This window comes from Vulpes vulpes, chromosome X (assembly GCF_048418805.1).
Source record: "Vulpes vulpes isolate BD-2025 chromosome X, VulVul3, whole genome shotgun sequence".
NCBI classification, from domain to species: Eukaryota; Metazoa; Chordata; class Mammalia; order Carnivora; family Canidae; genus Vulpes; species Vulpes vulpes.
In genome coordinates this window covers 1,880,358-1,905,862 of record NC_132796.1, presented here as the reverse complement: position 1 = coordinate 1,905,862, position 25,505 = coordinate 1,880,358, and the positions used below count along the sequence as shown (strand labels likewise).

The following is a 25,505-nucleotide window of genomic DNA, read 5'->3' as shown; positions in this document are numbered from 1 at the left end:
GCCGAGGCTGGTTCCCCCTGAGGCCTTCTGGCATGGACACCCCATGTTCTCCCCGTGTCCTCACGTGATTGTTCCCTCTGTGCGAGTTTGTGTCTTCATCTCCTCTTCCTATAAGGACCCCACTCCTATGTGATCAGAACCCACCCTACTGACCTCATTGTACCTTAATCCCTTTTTCAAACACCTTTTCTCCTAATATAATCCCATTGTGAAATCCTGGGGGTTCGGGGTTCTACATACGATCTTGGGGGGCCCAGTTCATCCTCTTGGCCAACGTGTTATGAAAACATGGTATTTACTCTTGTCCGTTCTGAGACCCTGGTGCATTTCCCAGGATACCTACACCCTGACGGGTATCTACACGCATGTTAACATCCACCTGAACCGTAACGTGTGCCTAGACACAAATCTTTTTATTTTTTTATTTTTTGAATTTTATTTATTTTTCTTTTTTAAAAAATATTTTATTTATTTATTTATTTATTTATTTATTATTTATTATTTATTTATTTATTTACTATTTATATGTGTGAGAGAGAACCCAAGAGGGGTTGAGGGGTAGAGGCAGAAGCAGACTCCCCGCTGAGCAGGGAGCCCGATGTGGGATCCCAGGACTCTGGGATCATGACCTGAGCTGAAGGCAGATGCTCAACCACTGAGCCACCCAGGGGCCCCTCTGCCTACAAACCCAGCTGCCCCTGTACGTGTGTCTATACACGTCACAGCCCATCTGTTCACATCTATGTCTCGCCGGTTCTAACATCCGCCCATCTGCGTATTTGGCACCTGTTCGAATGAGCATCTCCCGTCTGTGTACGCGACATCCGTGATGCCCCCCCTTACCCACGCTGTGCCCTGTGTCTAGCTGACGCCCGTTGGTGTGGCTCCGCGGCTCAGCTCTCCCCCCCGCGCTGCTGTCCCGCAGGTTCTGGACGTGCCACGACGAGCGCTTCCTCTACATGCTGATGGAGTTCGTGCCGGGCGGCGAGCTCTTCAGCTACCTGCGCAACCGCGGCCGCTTCTCCAGCAGCACGGGGCTCTTCTACTCGGCGGAGATCATCTGTGCCATTGAGTACCTGCACTCCAAGGAAATTGTCTACAGGGACTTGAAGCCCGAGAACATTCTGCTGGACAGGGAGGGTCACATCAAGCTCACCGACTTCGGCTTCGCCAAGAAATTGGTAGACAAGTAAGTGGTCACTGCCCCGCGCCCCTCACTGCCGCCGTGTCCGGCAGCCACCCTTCGGCCCCCTGTTCCCGCCAGTTGGGTTGTTTGGGGATTCCACGTGGAAGTGGGGTCGTGGCCTGTTTGACTTTCCGTGCCCGACTCCTCTTCCTTGACATAATGGCCTCAAGGTCCATCCAGGTTGCCGCAGATGGCGCGATCTGCTCTTTCCAGGACGCATGAGATAGCCCATTGCACGTAGAGACACATTCTCTATCCGTTCATCTGTCAGTGGACACTCGAGTGGGAATATGGGGAGGCAAGTGTGTATTTAAGGTAGCGTCTTCATCTTCTTCCCATAAATAGCCAGATGTGGAGTTGCTGGGTTGTAGGGTAGCTCTATTTTTAACTCTTTTGAGGAACCTCTACACTTTTCTCCAGAGCGGCTGCACCAGCGTGCGTTCCCACCAGCTGCGCACGAGGGCTCCCCTTTCTGCACATCCTCGCCGACACCTCTCACGTCCTGCCTTTTCATTACTAGCCGCCAGCAGGTGTGCGGTGGTATATCTCCCGTTACTTACTCTTTTTTATCGGGATTATACGTGTGTGTATATTGTGCATCAAGGAGCTCTCTCCTCTTCCCCTCAGCTCATTTCCTCTCTTCGCTGAAAACCACTTATAATACGCAGGTCGGACTGTTCTGTTTTTTGGACCCAACCCCTGGGGCACCTTCCAAAATTTTGCTTGTCCCCTCTGAATCCCCATGCGTTACACTTTTTTTTTTTTTTAATTTTATTTATTTAAGAGGAAGAACAAGTTAGAGGGCATGAGCGGGAGGGAGTTGCAGGAGGAGAGGGAGAGGCAGACTCCCTGCCAAGCATGTGAGACTTGATCCCAGGACCCTGAGGTCATGACCTGAGCTCAAGGCAAATGCTTCATCGACAGAACCCCTGGGCGCCCCATGCTTTAAGCTTTTGAGAGCTTCCTTTCTGTCATTCACTGTTGCCTTTTGGGAGGGGGTGGAGGTGCACATGATCAGTTCATCATCTTTGACAAGAAGAGATGATGCACAAGGTCACCTTGGGGTCTTTTGAAAACGACTTCGTATCTTGGTTTTTATTTCTGACGGTAACCAAACAAGGAGAAAGTCCTCTGGCTGAGCAAGTAGATAATCAGTTCCAGTGTTTTCCAGTGGAAATGAAGGCACGGGATATCTGCTGTGCCAAGTATTTATGTGTCAGCTGAGTTCTGTGCTTAGGTCTCTAATGGCCCACTCACCGGAACAAACATTCTCAGCCTCCTTTGCACCGGCATCGATCTCATCAAGAGCAGCCCTATAAAATGAAATCCTAATGGAGTTGGGCGTAAAACGCCTTTTTAGCGTACTCCGCCCGATGGTCGAGAGTGCCTCATTTCCCTGGGAAAACATTTACAGCCAATATGTGCAATTATGCGATATATAATGTATAAAAATACAGCATCCAGCTTCCGTGAGGCTGGTGTGCTTGCACAGCTGGTGTGTGTTGATGTTCGTGGGTCTTTCAGGGCCACGGTTTACAAGGAGCATATTCCCTCCATTAGGAACAATGCAGCCCTTACATAGAGAATACAGGGAAACCTTAATATTTTCAATCCCATGCATATAAGCCAGAAGTCCAGCTTCTCTTGCTGTCTAAAGATTTGCTTTTGAATATGATTCTAGATTTTTAAAAAAGATTTTATTTATTTATTCATGAGAGACACAGAGAGAAAGGCACAGACACAGGCAGAGGGAGAAGCAGGCTCCATGCAGGGAGCCTGATGTGGGACTCGATCCCTAGACCCCGGGGTCACACCCTGAGCCAAAGGCAGATGCTCCGCTGCTGAGCCACCCAGGCGTCCCTAAGCATCTAACTCTTGATCTCAGCTTTGGTCTTGGTCTCAGGGTCGTGAGTTTGAGCCCCACGCCGGGTATAGAGATTACTTAAAAATAAGAACTTAAAAGAGAAAGACAATACACTTGTATTGTTCCATTTCTTGATAATGTGGGATTGGCTAACATGATAATTCTATTCCTTGAATTATGGAAACATCTGCATTTATGAGAAACTTTGATTGTGTGGAGGATGCAGTTTTGCAGTAAACGATTCTTCTCTGACAGTTATTAAGAAAGGGGCCATCCCAGGAACACTTTGTGATGCAGTTAAATTCAATCTGATTTTCCCTTATATAATTCTATGTCATATCTAAGAATAAAGCACATGAAAATGAAGTACTTTCGCATAGACCTCTGAAGACCCTATTAACACAGAATAATTGGATTTTATAACATGGAGGCTGCCCCCTATTGACAGCATGTGGTATATGGTACATTTACTTTTTTTTTTTTAAGTCTATTTATTTATTTATTTATAAAAAGGATTTTATTTATTTATTCATGAGAGACACAGAGAGAGAGGCAGAGACACAGGCAGAGGGAGAAGCAGGCTCCATGCAGGGAGCCCGATGCGCAACTCGATCCCAGGACCCAGAATCACGCCCTGAGCCGATGGCAGACGCTCAACCACTGAGCCACTCAGGCGTCTCTTCTAAGTCATTTTATTTGGAAGTCTGGTTCAAGCCAACTACACATCAAATATTCCACAAATTCACTTGATTTTAAGTTTGGGTAGCCATGTTCCTCTGCCGTTAACCCAGCAGATTAAATGCATGTTGGTGGCTTTCTACATCAAGCAATTAACATACTTACGATGTTGAATTTTGGAAAAGAAGGCCTCATTACCATCATGGTATGTTGCTTCTAAAAAGTTTTTTCATTTTATCTTATTTTTTGATACGTTGCTTTTTCAAAGATGTTTATGTTTTTAGTCATGGGCTTAGATTGCAAAATCATTTCTCCCCCTTTATGTTTTTCTGCATGTTTTTGTTGGTTTGCTGGATGAGGTATTTCCCTTCTGGGCCAGCTCTGGTGACATGGTGCTCATGGTCTGTCTTCCAGTTCAGCATTCAGACAGCTGACCTGACTTTTGCTCAAATATGGAAAGAAATGTCCCCAGGGATCACCAAACGACATGGAGCCAAACAGAGCTTCATCCCCAATAATGTTTTGGAACACGTAATTCAGGAAAGCATGTTTCTCCTATTTTTTTTTTTTTTTTTACGGCGTGACATACAATGAGGTGCTGCGGAATTCTTCTTAACGTACGAATCGAATTGTATGCTAGCTGGCTCACGGTGACTGCAGTTTTCATACTTTCCTTAGGTTCTCAATAATGGATGGATTTTTCCTCTTCTACCGTAATCTTACGGAACTCTTGTGTAATTACAGTGATATTTCCTTTCATTGTATGAAAGTGATTGGCACACACACATTCTGTTATGCAGGTAGACTGTGTAACAGAATAAGGGAGACGATAGGATCCTTTTTTTTTTTTTTAAGATTTTATGTATTTTGGAGAGAGAGGACGGGCATGAACAGGGGAGGGGCAGAGAAAGAAGCAGACTCCCTTCTGAGCAGGGATCCCGATGGGGCACTCGATTCCAGGACCCTGAGATCATGAACTGAGCCGAAGGCAGACGCTTAACCAACTGAGCTACCCAGGTGCCCCTAGGATTATTATTTTTCATTTTCTAAAATGATTAAAACAAAAATACCAATACATTTCATTTAGTTATTCTATTTCAGTTTTTAAAATTTAAAGGTAACATTGAATAATGTCCTTTGGATTTTCGTGCCTAGCTTCTTGCTAGGGATAAATAACGTTGTAGCCAATTTTTTGCAATTGTTACTTAATATTCCCAAACAGCCACAAAAGCAGAGAGAAGAATTTACCTTAAAGTCCAGATTCAGTAGACATCAAAGCTTTGTCACCTCACTTGACTTTTTGCCTCTCCCACATTTTTGTTCCTTGTATTATTTTTATTTTTTTTCCTTGTATTATTTTTAAAGCAAGTGCATACCACGCTCTCTCTAACAAATAATGATTTAAAAATAAAATAACATCTGTGCCATTATCACATCTTACAGAATAAAAGGAAAAATTCTTTAAGATCATTGAAGACCCAGTGAATATTCAGATTTCCCCCATGTCTGAAAAATGTCTTTTTCTTCCCTGTAAAGCTTATCTTTGCTTGCTTTAAAATGGGAAATTTCGGGGTGCCTGCCTGGCTCAGCTGGAAGAGTGCAGCCTTTGAACTCAGGGTCATGAGTTTGAGCCTCTTGTTGGATATAGAGATTACTTTAAAAAAGAGATAAACTTAAAAAAAATTAAAAAGTAAAATGGCAGATTTTATGTTCTGTGAATTTTGTCTCAATTAAAAAAGCAACAGGGGCACCAGGGTGGCTCAGCGGTTGAGCATCTGCCTTTGGTTCAGGGCGTGTTCTGGGATCGAGTCCTGCATCGGGCTCCCTGCATGGAGCCTGCTTCTCCCTCTGCCTGTGTCTCCGCCTCTTTCTGTGTGTCTCTCGTGAATAAATAAATAAAATCTTAAAAATAAATAAATAATTAAATAAGCAACAATGGCCCCTTCAAGCTGCCCTCTGTACCCTTTTGCCAGAATCTCACTGGCTTGGAGAACGTCCTTGCTTTCATTGACTAGAGAAAAGCCCCCGGATCCCTGTTCGCGTCTCCTCTCTACCCTGCTGTCAGCCACTTCTTTAAGGAACTCTGGACCCTTTTGGTGGGAAATAGTAATTTAAAAACTCCCCCCACCCCAGGGATACCCTTTGCTGTGGGGGTTTCATTGCTTCTAAGAGAATTCTGCGGGGGGGACAGAATTAAAAATATACATTTTTATTTTAAACAGAAGAGCAAACAATGACTCCAGACCGTACTAGTTGTATTTAAGACCATGAGTTCTTACATATCTTTTGTGAATTATTCTTGTACCTCTTTGCTTACCCTAAAGCTCTCACCTACCTATTGCACTGATTCGCAGCAGCAAGTGCTTGCTGTACTGCACACAGCTGATCTGGGTACGTGACCCTGGAGTTGAAATGTTCTGGCCTGGGTGTGGGTTGCAATGTGTTAACCTATTAGAAAACCAGCCAGAGGTGAAGCTCAACTTAAACTGTGAAACTGGTGAGGGCTTCTGTTTCAGGGAAATGAAAACTGAAACCATAAAAGCTTGAGTGTTAGATGAAAGCCCGGCTTTGAAATCCATCCCTCTCTCTAGTTCTTTTCTCTACACCAGGACTCAGCACACAGAGGCCCGTGAGATCTGGCCCACCGCTTGTGTTTTTATAAATAAAGTTTTATTAGAACATGTTCGCATAGTTTGTTTACATCTTGTCTATAGCAGCTCTCATGCTACAGGAGCAGAGTCCTGCGTCCGCAGCAGAGCCAGAGACAATATGTAAATGAATGAATTGTGCTGTGTGCCAATAAAACTTTATTTATAAAATAAGTGAGGGAATAAATAAATAAATAAATAAATAAATAAATAAATAAATAAATAAAATAAGTGAGGGTCTTAGGAGTACGTAGACCAAGAGAGTGGTGCTTGGCAATGCACACTTTTAAAAAAAAATAAATTCAATTTAATTAACATACAGTGTATTATTAGTTTCAGGGGTAGAATTTAGTGACTCAGCAGTTGCGTATCACCGGCAACGCTCATCACATCACGTGCCCTCCTTCTTGCCCATCACCCAGGTACCCCATCCCTCCACTCCCCTCCCCTCCAGCGACCCTCAGTTTGTTCCCTAGAGCTAAGAGACCCTCATGGTTTGCCTCCCTCTCTGGTTTCATCCTATTTTATTCTCCCTTCCCCTACGTTCATCAGTTTTCTTTCTCAAATTCCACATCTGAGTGGAATCATATGGTATTTGTCTTTCTTGAGTGATTTATTTCACTTAGCATAACACCTTCTGTTGCATCCATGTCATTGCAAATGGTGAGCTTTCATTCTTTTTGATGGCTCAGTAATATTACATTGCATATATAGACCACATCTTCTTTATCCATTTGTCTGTCAGTGGGCATCTGGGCTCTTTCCATACTTTGGCTGTTGTGGACAGCAGTACATACCTCTTTTTTATTTATTTTTTTATTTTTTATTTTTTATTTTTTTAAATTTTTATTTATTTATGATAGTCACAGAGAGAGAGAGAGGCAGAGACACAGGCAGAGGAAGAAGCAGGCTCCATGCACCGGGAGCCCAACGTGGGATTCGATCCCGGGTCTCCAGGATCGCGCCCTGGGCCAAAGGCAGGCGCCAAACCGCTGCGCCACCCAGGGATCCCCCATACCTCTTTTTAAAAAAAATTTTATTTATTTATTCATGAGAGAGAGAGAGAGAGAGAGAGAGAGGCAGAGACACAGGCAGAGGGAGAAGCAGGCTCCATGCAGGGATCCCGATGTGGGACTAGATCCCAGGTCTCCAGGATCATGCCCTGGACTGAAGGCAGGTGCTGAACCGCTGAGCCCCCCGGGCTGCCCCAGTGCATACCTCTTAATACCAGTTTACTTTCTACACAATGAAATTATATTATCTTTTCAATATATTCTCCACCTGGCCATTTCCACAGAAAGTTTACTGACCCGTGAACTAAGACCATGTGCTGTGTGAACTGGTTAAAACTGACCAGAAGGTATAGTCATACTGTGGATGGTTGTTCAGCTGCAAAAAATAAGAAAACCACAGCATCACTGAACCTTGAGAGCAATTACCGCGACTGAAAGGAGCCAGACCCAGTCGAATTCACATATACGAGGTACCTGATGTACTCAAATTGTGGAGTCAGAAGTCAAATAGAAGTAGCCAGGGCCATTTCGCCACGCTGTCCTCAACGCAGCCTGTCTGCTTGTGCTTTGCAGCAGTGTTCATCGACCCCACACCTTCATTTTCACCCTCAGCCTCTATTAATGGAAGTCCCTTAGAGGAGGGATTAGGAGTGAAGAGAGGAGCCATCAGTGAAGTGAGAATTGTTCCCACTCTGTAGGATTGTAAGAATGGGTGGATCTGCTCATTGGGAAGTACATCCTTAGGAGAGTTCCTGACACATAGGAAGCATTGAGTAGACATAAGGTGCTTCCGACTTTATCCTCTCCATCATCAGTATCAACCATCACCACCACCACCATCACCAACCTAACCAGCATCATCACCATCATCACCATCCTCACCATCCTCACCATTACCCTCACCACCGCCATCACCATCATGATCACCATCATCACCATCACCACCAGCTTCATCATCGCCATCACCACCATCACCACCATCAGCACTGTCATCACCAGCATCACCATTACCAGCATCACCATCATCACCACTGCTATGGGCTGAATTCCGTCCCTCCAAAATTCCTGTGTTGAAGCTTCAACCCTCCCAAGGTGACCGTATTTGGAGATAGTGCTTTGGAGAGGTAATTGAGGTTCCACGAGGTCAGGAGCGTGGGGTTCTAATCTGAGAGGATTGACAACCTCATAGGCATTGATTTGTCACAGGTCTGGGGGCTGGAAGTCCAAGGTCTGCGTGCCGGACAGCTTGGGGCCTGGATGAGGATTCCTGCTGACCTTTGGATGGCCTCGCAGTGTGGAGAGAGGTCTCTGTCCCCTGTCTCCTTACAGGGACACCAGTTACTGGGTTAGCATCTTGACCCAGTATGACGTCATCTTAATTACATCTGTGAGACCCTGTTTCCAAATAAGATCACATTCGTAGGCTCTGGGGTTTAGGACTTTTGGAGGAACACGGTTCACCGCTGGACAGACGCCCCAGGAGGCAATGGGAGGTTCAGAACACACCAGCATGTGGACGTACGTCCCTTGCAGAGTCCCGTCCCTCTCTGGTTCATGCGGTCTCCTACCCCGTCACGGTGGTGCTGGTAGCAGTGAGCAGACTGGTGTCACCTTGCCTGCTCTCCGTGAGCTGAGTGAGCAGGAGGAGATAAGACCGGCCACATGGATAATTCACACGCTGCGCCGCGGGCTCTGAATAACGCCCGGGGCTGGTCGTCTCATCTTCCCGTGTCCCGCGCAGCCCGAAGCCCTGTAGCCACCCGCACCTCGCTGCACGTCCACGCAGCACTGGGGGCCGTTTGCAGGAAGGAAGAAGCACCGGGCTACCCGACGCAGCTTAGGAACTGGAACGTCATAACAGCCCCTGACCCGAGGACGGGGCTTGCAAGACACTCACCTTTCCAAACACAAGTGGAGACCTGATGTACCTGATGCCTACGGTGACCTGCGGCCACCTCCACCTGCTTCTAATAGGAGCTCGGAACTCGATTTCCAGCCAGCTTCAGGCAACCCTGGGCGCGCCACCGGCCGGGGCCTCCAGCATGAAGGGCCCCCCTCAGTTGGCAAGATGGGCACAGGTGGCCTGCAGGTGTGTCCGGGGTGTCAGGTGCCAAGTGGAGAACCGCACGCGACACTCCCTGGCGGGAGAGCGCCAACCGCACGCAGCTGTCTCTCTCTGGTCACAATTTCCCAGGCCCTTTCCAAACCCAGCCTCTGCCCAGCCTCTGCTGAGATCCCGCTTGCCTTCCCGCCACTTTATCAGACGCTTCTTGCATCTCTCTTCCTTGGAGGACACCCCTCTCCGCCCGGTCTCCTCGGTCTCTGCACTTTTTATAAAGATTGTTGCAAAAGGTGCTTAGGATAAAATTGACCGTCTTCACCGTTTTCAGGCTCACGGTTCACTAGATGCACCATCCACCTGCAGAACTCGGCATCCTCCCCAAGGGACACTTTGTCCCTGTTCACTGGCCTCCCCCAGCCCCTGGCGCTGCCACCTGCCCTCTGTCTCTGCCTTTCCCTGCTCTGGGGGCTCCATACATGTGACATCATACAGTGTTTGTCTTCCTGGGTCTGGCTTCAGTCACTCAGCATCGTGTCCTCGAGGTTCACCCATGTGGTAGCAGGTGTTACAGGGTTTTGCCTTTTTCAGGCTGAATCATGGTCCATTGTGTGAAGGGACTGCGTTTCCTTTATCCATTCGCCCGCTGATGGGCACTTGGGTGGCACCTGCCTCTTGGCCATTGTGAGTCACGCTGGCCTGACCGTGGGTGTGCCAGTAGCTCCTCACCCCCCGCCTTGGTTTCCTTTGCTCATCCCCTTGCAGTGCCCGAGGGATCCCTGTCCTCCACGTCCTCGCCAATGCTCCTGGGTTTTTAACGGCCGTCCCGACGGGTATGGGGTGGTCTCCACGTTTGACCGTTTCTTTCCTGGTAACCAGGGAGCAAAGCCACAAGGAGGGTCCCAACTTGGCGCTCACGGAAGCCCCGTAGCAGCCTCTCTGAGCCGCCGCTGCCCACCTTAGAGACCCGACGTCCTGTGTCCTTAGAGTGTCAGCGGGCCAGGGCCTGGGCAGTCACTAAAGAGGCCGGCGTGGGGGTCCTCTTGGCCTCCAGGGTTGTATTTCCACATTCCCCGCTGTCGGTTCGCTCAGGTTCCATATAGAACGTGTGCGGCCGAGCCTGCAGGTGCTCCAGGGGGAGGGAGAGGCGTGTGCCTGGTGGCGTGCGCAGTCCGTGCCCTTCCCAGGGTCCCGCAGCAGCACCCGACAGGGAGCTTCGGGCAACGGTACTCTCCCGCGATTCTGGACGCCAGAGCTCCGGAATGAGGTGCTTGCAGGGCTCTGGCCCCACAAAGGCTCCCAAGAGAAGGGTCTGCCCTGAGCCTCCGGCCTGGCTTCAGGTCACCTCATGCGGTTCCCAGAGTGTAGACACCATCCCTGTGCCCCCACGGGTCTTCCCTCCGTGCGTGTCCGTGTCCTTATGTTTTTTTTTTAACCGCACCCATAATAAGGTATGATCAACAAATAAGAATTGTATTTATGAGGTACAGTATGGTTTTTAGAAGGTATATGGCGTGATTTACTACAGGTCAGGGTGGGATTACCACACCCAAGTGAACGGACACCTCCCATCGTCTCACCTGGCTCCCATTCTTTCCGGACGGTGAGGACACGGAGGTCTGTCCTCTCGGTAGACTTCAAACGTGAAATAGTCTTATTCCATCTCAGGACTCAGTCATCTCTACCTGGAAGTGTGTACTTTTTTTTTTTTTTTTTTAAGATTTTACTTAATTATTCATGAGAGACATAGGCAGAGGGAGAAGCAGGCTCCATGCGGGGAGCCCGATGTGGGACTCGATCCTGAGATGTCGGGCTCATGACCTGAGCCAAAGGCAGACGCTCAACCGGTGAACCACTCAGGTGCTCCAACTCTGTACCTTTTTTTTTTTTTTTAATATTTTATACAGATGAGTTTTCATAGCAAAACCCCCCATGCTGAGGCATGTACACCAGGAGAAAATGAAGAAACTCGGGTCTTGCGTTTTTCCGTAGAGCATAAAATTTGGAGATCTCAGCAGAAACGTGACACATCTGTGAATTTTGATTAAACCTGGTGCCTCTTTTTCGGTATAAGGAGAATTCTCTTGCGAGGACAAGAGGAAAGGCAGTGCATTTTCACCTGTTGGGGGAAAGATGTGAGAGCGAGCACAGGGAGGGGTGCCCAGAGTAAAACCCGGCACAGCCGACCACGAGAAGCTCCAGCATCCAAGCTGGGTCCGGTTTGGGGGGTGCTCAGCATCCCCTGCTTGCAGCCTGCTGTCTTCTAGGCTACCAGCTACCTTTTGGGCAAGTGTCAGCTCCTCTGCAGAGACAACCCTCCAAAAGCCCCCTGCCCCCTTGAAACAGCAACTATGTCCCTTCACATACGGATTCTAGGAGCCACCGGTGAGATTAAAATGACCAGGAACCCGCAGTATCGCAGCAAACGCCCACGCTTTGCAGGAGCAGGTGGGCAGGACATCGGCAGTAGCTTTTTCGCCTTTGCTCCGGAGGACGGACCTGCCTTGCCTGTGGAGCAGACGCGTAGCTCCTTGAGGGGTCCTGTGGGTGGACGCTTGCGTGACTTTCCATGTCGTTTCGTAGGAAAGCGGGTCATGCGGCGTTTTTGCCTTGAGCAACAGTGGTGAGCAGCAGCAACGGCGGGCGGCGGTGAGGGCAAGGACGTGCCTTCGGTTGTTGGGGTTAACGGGTGTTTGTAAGGGCACATGCCCTCTGCGGCCACGTCCGCGTATGTCCCCACGCGTGTCCACGGGAGCGGTGGGCGCCATGTGGTCACCGATGTCGTCATCATGTTCAGCGCTCCCGGGCCGTGCGCTCGCCAAGCACCGCTAACGTGTGTGCGCCCTTCTCTGTCCCCAGGACGTGGACCCTCTGTGGAACGCCCGAGTACCTGGCCCCCGAAGTCATCCAGAGCAAAGGCCACGGGAGGGCCGTCGACTGGTGGGCGCTCGGCATCCTGATATTTGAGATGCACTCGGGGTGAGTAGGGCCCCCGTGGAGGATCAGCGTGGGCCTCTGTCCTGTGCTCCTAGAACCGCGCGTTCCCGTGGCACCGGGAGGCACCGCACATGCGGGATGTTCCTCTCCCAAGCCTCCCTCGTGTAGAGGTCGTGGACGTGGGGACTCCTCCTGGCCCTGTGGCGGGAACGCCCTTCTCGGATGGGGCAGCCCACAGGCACCTGCGTGCGAGGGACGCCCGCTGCCTCCTCCTGTCCTCCTCCTGTGTGACCTCCTTCAGCTCACTTCTTTCCCGCTGCCGAGCTTGGTAGACGCTCCGAGCTTATTCCCAGTTGGACCCGAAGCCACATTCCCTTCCACACCTGATTCCCTGCAGGGCAGGAGCAGAGGGTTTGCCCAGAAATCTTCCCTTTCAGTTGGAAAGAATGATGGAAATAGACCTGTTTGTGCGCCGAGGGTGTGGCCAGAATGGAGTGTTGTGAAAATGTGTATTTATTTTTCTCTCTATTTATTAACTCTCTACCCGTGCATCTATCATGTTAGCTCTCATCTGTGTCTGTCGTCTCTTATCACCTCTCTATATCTATCATATCTGTCCATCCATCTGCCTTTCTCCTTGTCCATCCATTTGTCCATCCATCGATCCTTCTATCCATCCATCCATCACCTACCTACCTACCTATCTGCCCATCCATCCATCCATCCATCCCTCCACGCATCCATCGTGTCTATTTATTCTCTCTACTTGTCTTTCCATCCATCCCTCCATCCTTTCTGTCCATCCATCCATCTGTCTCTATATGTATGTACTTATCTACCCATCCACCATCTATCCATCCGTCTATCCATTCATCTACCCACTCACCCATCTATATCATGTATCTATTCTGTCTACATGTCTGTCTATATATTTATCCATCCACCTGTCCATCCATCCATCCATCTATCCCTATATCTACTTAATCACCATCTATCTATCCATCCATCCACCCACTCTCCCATCTATCATATCTATTCTGTGTACCTGTCTGTCTGTATATTTGTTGATCCATCTGCCCATCCATCCATCCATCCATCCATCCAGGCATCCATCATGTCTGTTTCTTGTCTCTACTTGTCTATCCATCCATCCATCCATCCATCCCTCCATCCATCCATCCATCCATCCATCCATCCATCCATCCTTCTATGCATCCATCCATCCATCCATCCATCCTTTCTATCTACCCATCCATCCATCTATCCCTATATCTATGTACTTATCTACCCATCCACCATCTATCTATCCATCCGTCTATCCATCCATCTACCCAGTCACCCATGTATCATGTATCCTGTCTACATGTCTGTCCATATATTTATCCATCCACCTGTCCATCCATCCATCCATCCATCCGTCCATCCATCCATCCATCCATCCATCCCTATATCTACTTATCCACCATCTATCTATCCATCCTTCCACCCACTCTCCCATCTATCATATCTATTCTGTGCACCTGTCTGTCTGTATATTTATTGATCCATCTGTCCATCATCCGTCCATTCATCCATGCATCCATCCATCTATCCTTATGTCTACTTAACCACCCACTCCCCCATCTATCTATCATGTATCTATTCTGTCTACCTGTCTATGTATTTATCCATCCATCTGTCCATCCATCATCTATCTGTTCTCTTGTATTTTCCATTACTCTTAACCCAGCGTGTCTAGCAAATCACATGGAACCAGATTTTTTATAGACACCCCAGCCCGTGAAATCCCAAGGAGAGCGGAAGGTTAAAATGAATCAGGCATTGTCCATCTGTGGAGAAGATACCACAGTTGTGAATATTTATGTGCCCGCATTCAGGCGAGTCCCGTCGCGTGCCCAGCAGCACATTTCCCTTCCTTAATGTTATTGACCACTAGAGGTCAGCATTGATTAACGGTAAATGAACCCTGGCGGCCAGGGCTTCATAGCTGAGGTTCCCTGGCTCTGTTTTCTCGGTTTTTGTTTTGTTTTCTTTTGTTTTAAGATTTTATTTATTTATTCATGAGAGACACACAGAGAGAGAGGCAGAGACTCAGGCAGAGGGAGAAGCAAGCTCCCTGCAGGGAGCCTGACGTGGGACTCGATCCCGGGTCTCCAGGATCACGCCCTGGGCTGAAGGCGGCTCTAAACCGCTGAGCCACCCGGGCTGCCCTGTTTTCTCGGTATTACTGGGGTACGTTCTAGTAAATATATTCTACATATAGAATAATGTGAGATATTGTTAGCAAATACAAGTTTGAAAAATAATATTGGTAGAATATAACAAAATATTGGAATTAAAATAGAATAAAATTTAATTAAATTAGAGTTTAATATTAGGATGGAGTAAATATATTAGGATTACCTTATAAAAGCAATTATTAAAATGATTAGAATATTTTTAGGATATAACCCGTTCAAATATTAGAAAGGCTGTATTAGAACATTAGGAAATAGGATATTTCTAATATTCTACTAGAATTTTTGCACATTTCTTCTAGCCATAGCATTTAAGATAAATAGTATCTAATATATCATGAGGCTCTGTTTCCAGAATAATTGATGATGAATCGTTAAAACTCACTCGCAACCAAAACACCATGACCTGACCTTTGCCTTTCTTACGAGGCAGGGCCCCGTGTGTTCACTGGAACGTATTTCCCTTTTTCACGTTTCCAGTAGGAGGGGGTCCAGGCTTCCTGGAGGGATTTCTTGAGAGACTCGAGAGCGTGCACGTCCCCCAAGCCTAGTCGATCCTTCCTGGGAGTTCCTTGACTCTCTCTCCATTCCTGCCACACTCAGCGGCCCCCTGGACCACTTCTGAATTTCCTTGATGTCCCCTCCAGCTGCTTCCCCTCCTGCCCTTGGGACGTTTCCCTGGCAGCAGCTGGAGGTGTCCTGCACACACGCCAACCAGACCGCGGTTGCTGGAGGTGTATAAAAAATAAATGCATCCACATTCAGACCTGTAGTCAGAAGGAAAGGTCTCACGAAGCTCCTGAAAGAGACTTGTGGAGCCCCAGGGTTCCCATGAGAGTGAGCATCACGGCCGTCATGCTTGCAACAGGTGCCCCTGGGACTCTTTCCTACTCTCTGCTCTGCCCCCAACCCTTGCAAGGCCTGGCTCTTTGCCCTGGGCACTGTTTCTGAGGGACACATTTCACGTTTTGTGCGCACGTACCAGGGAAGGGGTTCTTTGAGGAAGAAGTCAAATACCCAGAACTGGTGCCACCTGTCCGCTCTGTTTTCTGTCCAAGAACGCTTTCTTCTTTTCCTCAAACCCACGTCCAAAGTGCCCGCCTTCCAGGGCCAGTCCTTCCTGTGGTTGTCCAGGACTGTGCTCAGGAGCATGACGTTACCGCGACCGTGGCGCCTCTTTCTGGACAGTTCCGTCCTACTGGAGGGTGTAGGTGGGTAGAGCGGATATGTGAAAGCCATCACGGGGAGATGATGGGAAAAGCAGCAAAACTGGCATGAAGCTGGAAGAGGAAACTCTTGACCTTCCTTCATGCCAGTGAGCAGATGGTCCTTCGGAGCGCTGCTGGCACCGTAGACAGCTTTAGGTTCCTTACGTAACTCGCACTCAGAGCTTAATTAAGAACTGGAAGTATTGTGTTGGACCCCAGACAGATTGGAGGATTTCTCAGGGTGCTTTCCGCAGGCCTGCGGCACGGCTCGTTCTCAGATCCCCGTTCCTTCCGTTCCTTCCTTGGGGCAAGGTTTGGTGCTGCTCATTTATTATCATTTTTTTCCGCTCGTTAAACTACTGCTCACATACCTTCCCCGTGATACAGTCCTGTAACGCCTGCTTCCTGAGAACACTTTGTTTAATAATTGTCCATAAATGTTGGTAGGGATGGATGACACACTCCCTCCTGGTGTTTAACGTGCCGTTTGTGAACGTGCCCATTTCCCCAATGAGATCACACGGCCGGGCGTCCTCAGGTGGAGCCGCTACCCGAGAAAGGAGTCCCGACTCCCCCAGCCGTTGCTGGAAAGGGCATCTGGTCCACCCAGGACGGTTGACTCGGGAGCTATGAACGTGAAGGTGTAGCCGGTCAGCGAGGACCGGATGAGTCTCTGTGTCCATAGAGACCTTTCCTCTCCAGCCTGGCCTGGGCACGTTCTCAGGACGCGGTAGCTCATAGCTCTACAAGCACCAGTGGCCAAAGTAAGTTGTAGTGACGGAACCCGAATATGCAGTGGCTCAGAGATCCGGCTGCGGCCTTCTCAGCACCGAGCCTCTGCTCACACCAAAGTGTGTCCCTGAGGAGCTGAAATGTCACGCGAGAAGAAGGTTGTGGTGCGCCTTTGTCACACGTGGCGCATTTCACATTTACTTCTTTGTACGGTGTGTGTAGACTTCATATACCAGGAGCTGGTGGGACAAATGGCTAAAAACACGGTGGCTCACAATACGAATCCATCCTGTCCCAGCTCTGGAGACCAGACATCTGAGCTCCTCTTCCAGCGTCTGGGGCCCCAGGCGTCCCCAGGGCTGGTGGCCGCATCCCTCCGTCTCCGCCTCCGTCCTCATGGGGCTCCTCCTCTGCGTCTGCGTCTCCTCTTGGGTCTCTTACAAGCACCCCTATCGTTGGTTGTAGGGCCGTCCTGTTCCAGGATGAGCTCATCCCAGGATCTTTCACTTAGTTACGTCTGCAAAGACTCTTTCTCCAAAGAAGCTGAGGTTCACAGACTGTCAGGGTGAGAACATGGATATATCTTTTTGAAGTCCACCATTGCACTCCCCATATTCTCGTTATTTATTTATGTATTTATTTATTTATAAATTGATTTGAAATCAACTGGAATTTTTTTTTTTTGCCTATTGAAAGTTGCCATCTTCCATCAAGATGTCATATGAAAACTCTATGTTGGGTTTTTTTTTTTTTTTTTTAAGATTTTATATGGTTAGAGCACAAGAAGAGAGAGAGAATATTGAGCAGGCTGTGCTGAGCGTGGAGCCCGACTTGGGGCGAGATCTCACGACCCTGAGATCGTGACCTGAGCTAATATCAAGAGTCGGACACTTAACGGACTAAGCCACCCAGGTGCCCCACAAAAACTCCATTTTATAACCTATTTCCAGGGCTTATTTCAGTTCTACTTCTAAAGCATTCAATTAGCAGTATCCTTTTGAGTTGCAATTCTTTGCCCTGATCCCTCCAAGCAAATATCAAAAGTACAACGTGTGCCTCAGGGCGCATAGGTAGGTCCCTGGCATATATTTATTCATTTACTTCTATATTTTCTTCTTCTTCTTCCTCCTCCTCCTCCTCCTTCTCCTCCTTCTCCTTCTCCTCCTTCTCTTTCTCCTTCTCCTCCTTTTCCTTCTTCTTCTCCTTTTTCTTCTTCTTCTTCTTCTTCTTCTTCTTCTTCTTCTTCTTCTTCTTCTTCTTCTCCTCCTTCTTCTTCTTCTCCTCCTTCTTCTTCTCCTTCTCCTTCTCCTTCTCCCTCTCCCTCTCCCTCTCCCTCTCCTCCTCCTCCTCCTCCTTCTTCTTCTTCTTTTTCTTCTTCTTCTTCTTCTTCTTCTTCTTCTTCTTCTTCTTCTTCTTTCTTTCTTTCTTCTTCTTCTTCTTTCTTCTTCTTCTTCTTCTTCTTCTTCTTCTTCTTCTTCTTCTTCTATTTCTTCTTCTTCTTCTTCTCTCTTCCTTTTTTTGCTCTTTGCAGTTTTGAGTATATTTCTTATTTAGCGTATTTCAGATTTTTTTTCTTGTATTTCAAGATAGTAGAGAAGGTACGTCTGTTGGTTTCCGTGCCAGGACTACGATCTTTATTTATGATAACTCTGCCGTAGATGACGATACGTAAGTGAATGAGCACAGCCGTGTTGCCAATAAAGCTTTATTTACGAAACCGGGGTGCCGGCTGCAGTTTGCTGGATCTTTGTGGCCTAAAAGGTAGAATTTAGGAAGCAGCCTTGCCCTCACCCAGCTCCCTAATGCGACCTATATGAATGGAGATTTGGAGGCTGGCTGCTATAGAGGTGTAGTCTACTTGAACCAAAAAAATAAAAGGAAAATAGGGCACAGTGTTACCCGTCCTCTTCCGTTTGATCTGCTCACATTTCCTAAGCACCTGCTAGATACTCCATTCTGCCGTACGGATGAAGAATATAAAGAACTTAAAAAAAAAAGAATATAAAGAACTTTATTCGTGGTCTGAAGGGGGTGAGGTTTTGAATGCCTTGCCCGCTTGGAACGGAAATAGTACTCGCTGCGAGGCAGAGATTTTTCCATGCTTACTCTCCACTAAAAATAGATGTTTATTTTTCTTACAGGTTTCCTCCGTTTTTTGATGACAACCCATTTGGCATTTACCAAAAAATTCTTGCAGGCAAAATAGATTTCCCCAGACATTTGGATTTCAGTGTGAAGTAAGTAAACCATTTCCCTCCTCACCCGGGGCGGAGGGGGGGGTGTTTATTTTTAAAATCACAGACCAGACATCACAGGGCAGGCGTCTGCCGAGCGGGACGGTATATCACCTTCTGACCGCGCTGTGCCTCTCGTCTTTTGGGCCATCACCTTTCCACAGAAAGGGAAGAGGTTGTCGTTATTCTACGGTAATGAGACTTAATGTTTTCGTGACTCTTGGCCAGATTTTATGCCTTTTGAGAGAAATGACATTTACAATTAGCCAATCAAGGCATCTGTTAATCATATTTAGTAAGAGAGCCGTTTGGCTATTTGATGAAAAGGGTCCGTCCCCACCCCCACATCCCCTCCTCCCCGCCCCCTCTTGCTAGTTTTGCATTTGGCAGGAAGGTTGATGGCTTTAGCAGGTCTATCTTTTTCCTCCGTCTTAAATTTTCATTCTTAAATTCCTTTTTCATGCTGACATGGGGACTGATGAACACCTGCTATGAGAACTTCTCGATGGTTTCAATGTTAGCATAGGGTACACAGTTCATTACATTTGTGGTAACAGTGGGGAGAAAACCTAAAGTTTTTAAAATTTAAGGATGCGTTTGGCGGTCTAGTTATCTTCGTCCATCTGGTCACCTGGTAGACATTTTTTTTTTCTTTCTCCATGGTTTCTCGTTCTTTCAGTGCATTTCCCAGGTGACGTGCTGGGTGTACCAAGCCCTGCTGATCCCGTGGGGTCATTTTGTTCACTCAACAATGAAACTTTTCTGTTTTTGCTATTTTTTATTTTTATTTACTTATTTTTTTAAAAAAATAACTTATTCAAGAGAGACACAGAGAGAGAGGCAGAGACATAGGCAGAGAGAGAAGCAGGATCCTTGTGGGGAGCCTGATGCAGAACTCGATCCCAAGACCTCAGGATCGCAATCTGGGCCAAACGCAGATGCTCAACCACTGAGCCACCCAGGTGCCCCCTTTGCTATGTTTTAAAGCCACCTGTAGGAGGCGAGTCCAGAGAAAACTTATTTCATGACACTGGGTCAGCTGCTGGGACCACTGGCTGCATCTGGTTGCTTTTCCTTGTGGTAGAGGCCGTTTTGCTCCACCCAGAGGCTCACCGTCCAAGGAGAAGGCAGTGTCTCTCGGGGTTGCTTGGGCCAAAATTGTGTTGTTTGACACACCAGGCAAGTTTTAGAAGACGAGCAAGGGAAGGAGATTCCATTTAAAAAGAAGCATCCGAAAAAAAAAAAAGAAGCATCCGGAAGGGAGGGCACTTGTCCGGTGAATGGCAAGATGGCGAGGTGCAAAGGGAGATGAAGCAGTCCAAAGCTTATTTTCTCTAGAAAGAAATGAAAAATATTATAGAGCATTTCACCCCCCGGAGTCCAAATCCAATTAGAGTTGAGTGACATGATGTCATGTGGACTTTTTAAACATTTACTCGTGTATATGCCAACAATTTCCCAGTGGTTTGCTTGGATTAAAATCTACCTATGTCCATTGGTGGATCTGCCAACTGGCGGTTACCATTGAGCCCTGAAATTCTGGATTAATCTTGGGGCAGGTAGGGGGGCGTAGACCTCTGCTCCCTTGGTATGGACGCACCCTGGTGGGATCCAGGCCACAGTACACACATGTGGCTTAGATGTTGCTGTTGCTGCGTTTGCCCCGGGTAACGTGAGCGGGGACCCTTGGGTGCATCGCTGACTACAGATGGCGGTTGAGAAAACTTGACTGCTTCACACAATCGGGTAGGTCTCCGTGAGTTGGCTGAGAAGCAGGACCCTGATGAGCCTCGCATATCCAGACCATTGCCGTTGGGCGCCATGACGGCAGAATTGTGACTCCGTTTCTCACGGGCCCCTGTTGTTGGCTCACACGAGCTTGGCGTCTGACTGTGTCACCTTCCTGCCCAGGCACATGTCTCTTTCCATTGACTCTGACATTATTTATAGGCACTAAACAGTTGAAAGGACAGAAAAGCTTTAGGACTTGTTGCCATGGCGGTAGAACAAATACCTAACCAGTGTTTCTCCGTGTCTCGGAGCGGTCGGAGACAAGCCAGGCAGGGGGTGAACACGATGTATAATTTCAGGCTCCGTGAACTGGGGGATCGCCAGCGGACACGGAGCCCATCCCAGGATTCCAGGCACGTCCAGAGTTCACACACTTCCAGAGTTCCTACGTGGCTTTGCCATATGGGACGACCCCTTTACTACCATAACCTTTGTTTTCGGGACCATAAAGTCTTGTAAGACTGTGATTTTATATTTTAAGTAAAACTTCATTTATTTACAACCCCAGTATGGACAGCTTTAAGTATATGCCCTGACATGGCCAGCAGGAGTGCAAATAGTAGGGAAAGAGAAGGAGAAAAAAAAATGCATTTATTTGGGATTGTTTGAGGAGAGTGGTGCTTGGTGATTCACAGTCTAGACATGAGGCACCCAAGGGTCTTGGGACCCTGGACCTTCGCATCTATCGTCATGGGCCTTGGGATCTCAGCCTTCCTGCCTTCACAGCCCATGCCTGTGCCATGGGGTGAGTCTGGGTGTGTGCACCTGACCCCGGGGCACATGGTATATCTGAATTATGAGAAGTCGTGTCATGGGTCTTTTTGAGGCTGGGCCATGGGTCTTTCGATTGGCCTGAGGGATTTCAGTTTCTATTTGAAGTGTCTAGAGATTATGATACATAATATATCCAATAGATTATGTGCAAATGCACAAACACACACTCACACACTCTTTTTATTTCCTTACCTTTTATTCTTACAAGTAGCCTGTCTTCTGAAAGTCTTGACGCTCATCTTAAACGTCAAATCCTAATAGGCCTGGCCTGATCCTAATTGGCCTGTATTCTGACACGGCCTGCTATTTAGGAGGAAGAATTGAGTGGAACCGCAGAGTTCAGGGGACTCACAGACGTTTGTATGCGGTGGGAGAGCAAGCAGTGTACAGCCAGGATCCCATAAATAAGTAGACCCTTAGGGCAGAGCGTGGCCATTTACTTTGTGAAAAGCAGATGTCTTCCCTTTGGGGACAGCCTCATAGGTGTATCTTAAGTGAAATGTCGCCACACTCGGGGCGGGCACATAATCTTCCCGTGTGTTCTATTGAAAGGCTCATTTTCTGCCCAAAGATTTAATGCACCTTTCCCCCTTCGCTCTGTCCCTCTGTGTAGCCAACCCAGCTTTGGGTAAATTATTTAGAAACCAGTATTGGTGAAGAAACAATTGCTGGAAAATGCAGAGGCAAAGTGAAAAATCGATCCTCTCTCCAAATGCATAACGTGCTGGGCGGATTTTATTGCTGTTGACATGCTGTGTTTGCTTGGGTCCGTATCAAGACGCGTCTTCTTCTTGTCTCCTTCCTCCAAACAGAGACCTCATTAGGAAATTGCTTGTTGTTGACAGAACCAGGCGCCTCGGAAACATGAAGGTCAGTGTCTGTTTCCATGTGTATCACCCGCTAGACACACTCATTACCTGGCACCATACATTCCTATTTATAGAAACAAAGTCACGGTGATCGTGTTTAATTATGGGCCAAACTTCCAATCTGGGGGTCTGGGTAGGCAAAATCCAACTGGGTCTATCCAACCGGTCATCCCCTCTTCTCTCCAAACGATTAAACAACTCACCGATGATCTGAACGATGTCAGTATTTTGCTTATTTATTTCGATTTTTCAAATCACATTATTGACCTACAAATAAATCACATACCGTACAACCCTCCCCATTGAAAGGGTGCAGGCCAATGGCTTTAATACGTTTGCAGAGTTGTGCAAGCATCCCCACAGTCGATGTTAAACAACATTTCCTTCATGTCAAAAAGAAATCCCATAGCCTTAGGTATTGTTACCCGATCCTTCCGTCCCTCCTGCCCTCCTACTTTCTGTCTCTGTGGAATTCCTCTTCTGGGCTTTCACGGAAATGAATTACACATAAGGAAACTTTTTTTTTTTTTTTTTTTTAAGGAAACGTTTTATGTATGGCTCCTCATACTGAGCATCACGTTTTCAGGGTCCGTCCACATGGTAGCAGGTGTTAGAGCTTCGTTCCTTTTCATGGCAGTGTCCTACTCCATGGGTGGAGCCCGTCGTGCTTACCCATCCGTCTGTTGATGGACACTTGGGTTGTTGTGAATAGTGCCATAAACATGGGTGTGCACGTTTGTGTGTGAATGAATCATTTGAGAATGTGTACGTCATGTATGATTTTCACAGACTTCTCATGTGGACGGGAATATATTTAAGGATGGTTGCATAAACGGTATGATAGCTCATATGCGTGTTTTGTAGCTGCTATAACAAAGGACCAGAGTCTGAGATCCAAGTTGGGCAGGACCCCTGAGGTCCAGGGCAGGAGCTCCAGGGCGGGTCCCGCCTGCTTCTTCCAGCGTCTGGGGCCCCAAGCGTCCCTGGGCTGGTGGCCACACCCCTCCCATTTCTGCCTCCATCCTCATGTGACTCCTCCGTGTCTGCGGCTCCTCTTCTGTGTCTTACAAGGACCCCTGTCGTTGGATGTAGGGCCACCCTCGTCCAGGACAAGCTCATCTCAGACCCTTCACTTACATTTCCAAACACCCTATTTCCAAATAAGTTCTTCACAGGTTCCAGGAGATATTTCACAAACTTAATGTTACATTCAGATCCATTGGCTTCTTCCTGTGTCACAGAATTCATGTGTTTCTATCTTAAAAACTCCCAACATTTAATCGATTAAAAAAGTCACTCCAAGGGCCATAAAAACGGGGAAGAAGGGTAGAGTCGGAGGCTGAACACTTGGGAAGGATTTTCAGAGACCATGATGCCACTGCCCCCTGCAAGTGGGCGGTTGGCATCACACTTGAGAATGAAGCAGACAGACCCCAACACATCATCACTGTGACGCGAATATACTGATAATGTAACTGGAAGGTACTGCTGGGTAGCTGTTACGATCTCTAAAGTTGCACATCGTGGATTTGAGTCCTACTCATGTGACTGACTAGCTTCGCAGCCCTGAGCCAATTATATCATTTAGTGAACCTCGGTTTCCATGTCTATATGATGAGGACTCTAAATATCAAAGAAAACGGTCCACATGAAAATAGGTGGCAGATGCAGAAATGACCATGTGTCTGTCTCGTTTTATCTCAGGAGCCTGAGCCGTAGTCTTACCCTTATATGCAGTTCATGGTAGTAATGACCGGATTTGTTTCTACTAGCAAACTGAACAACTGAACACAAACTGAACACAAACAGCTTCGTTTCCTTCACTTATACATCTCCCCCTAGCTCACGGCCTAGGGATAATTAATTAATCAAAACATAGCCCTTTTTTCTTTTTTCTTTTCCTTTTCTTCTTTTTTCTTTTCTTTTCTTTTTTTGTGCTATACTAAGTAAGGTAGAGATTACCTGGAATATTTTCTTTGCTGTCCCATGAAAATTCTGTCTCCTGATGATGCCTGTTTCTTTTGAAGAATGGAGCAGATGACGTGAAGCGACACCGGTGGTTCCGAACTGTGGATTGGGAGGCGGTCCCACAAAGGAAACTGAAGGTACAACATACGTTCGCGGGCGACGGGTGACTCAGCATCCTTTACCTGTCTTCAGCGAGGGGCAGAGCCTGACTCTGTGACTCATTTATTTATGGCTGGTGCATAATTAATTTGGGGAATACAACTGATCATCTCAAATCATCAATAAGCCAAGATCCCTTTTTAGAGGAAATCTTAGTGCTACAGAAACATCTAGAGGTAACCAGTTAAGATTTTTCCATCAGATTTTTTTTTTAGACTTGGCTCTGTCCCTCACTGGAACTATGACCGGGAAAAGTCCCATCCCACCAACTTCTAATGGGGAATGATAGATGACATAACACAGATTAGGTGTTCATCCAGCAGTTACAGATATCGTGCAGTGATGGTGGTGGATTAGATGGAGAATGCTTTCTAGATCACCGTTCTTTGAACGGACTATGTAAATATAAATATATTTTAAAAGATGTATTTATTTATTTATTTTAGAAGAAGAGTGTGTGCGCATGAGTGGGGTGAGAGGCAGAGAGAGGGAGAATCTCGAGCCGACTCCCCAGTGAGTGTGGAGCCAATTAAGGGACATGCTTTGAACCTCGAACTCATGACCCTGAAATAGTGACCTGAGCCCAAATCAGGAGTTGGCTGCTTGACCGACTAAGTCACCCAGGCGACCTGGAACTGAAATTTATTTATTTATTTATTTATTTTTTTAACTTTTTTTTTTAATCTTTATTTATTTATGATAGTCACAGAGAGAGAGAAAGAGGCAGAGACATAGGCAGAGGGAGAAGCAGGCTCCATGCACCGGGAGCCCGATGTGGGATTCGATCCTGGGTCTCCAGGATCGCGCCCTGGGCCAAAGGCAGGCGCCAAACCGCTGCGCCACCCAGGGATCCCTGAAATTTATTTTTGACAGGAGTCGTCAATAGTGACGTTCTCAACCTTGCACTTTTTAGAGTCAGTGGGAAGACTTGAGAAATGCTAATGCCTTTCTGGGCCCCTAGCCCAGAATCTTGGGTTCAGCCTGGACCACTAATGTCTCAGTAAGCTGCTTTTAACTTTAAAATTTTTTTTTTGTATTAAATGATTTATTTTTTTAATTGAATAAATAATACATTTTCATTGTTTAAAAACCAAATCGATATTAGGAGGTCTGTATTACCAAGAATTACTCCCTTGTTCTATTTCCTC

At 47.2% G+C, this 25,505-nt stretch overlaps 1 protein-coding gene across 1 annotated transcript in view; it reads left to right on the top strand.

The window, feature by feature from the left end:
• PRKX (protein kinase cAMP-dependent X-linked catalytic subunit) overlaps nt 1–25,505 on the top strand; it is a 74,358-nt gene that overhangs the window by 41,067 nt on the left and 7,786 nt on the right. Inside the window, exons 3-7 of the mRNA XM_025984630.2 lie at nt 926–1,189; nt 12,308–12,427; nt 18,704–18,799; nt 22,174–22,231; nt 24,258–24,335. Of these exons, the coding sequence (XP_025840415.2) occupies nt 926–1,189; nt 12,308–12,427; nt 18,704–18,799; nt 22,174–22,231; nt 24,258–24,335 (616 nt within the window). The remainder of the gene's footprint in view (nt 1–925; nt 1,190–12,307; nt 12,428–18,703; nt 18,800–22,173; nt 22,232–24,257; nt 24,336–25,505) is intronic.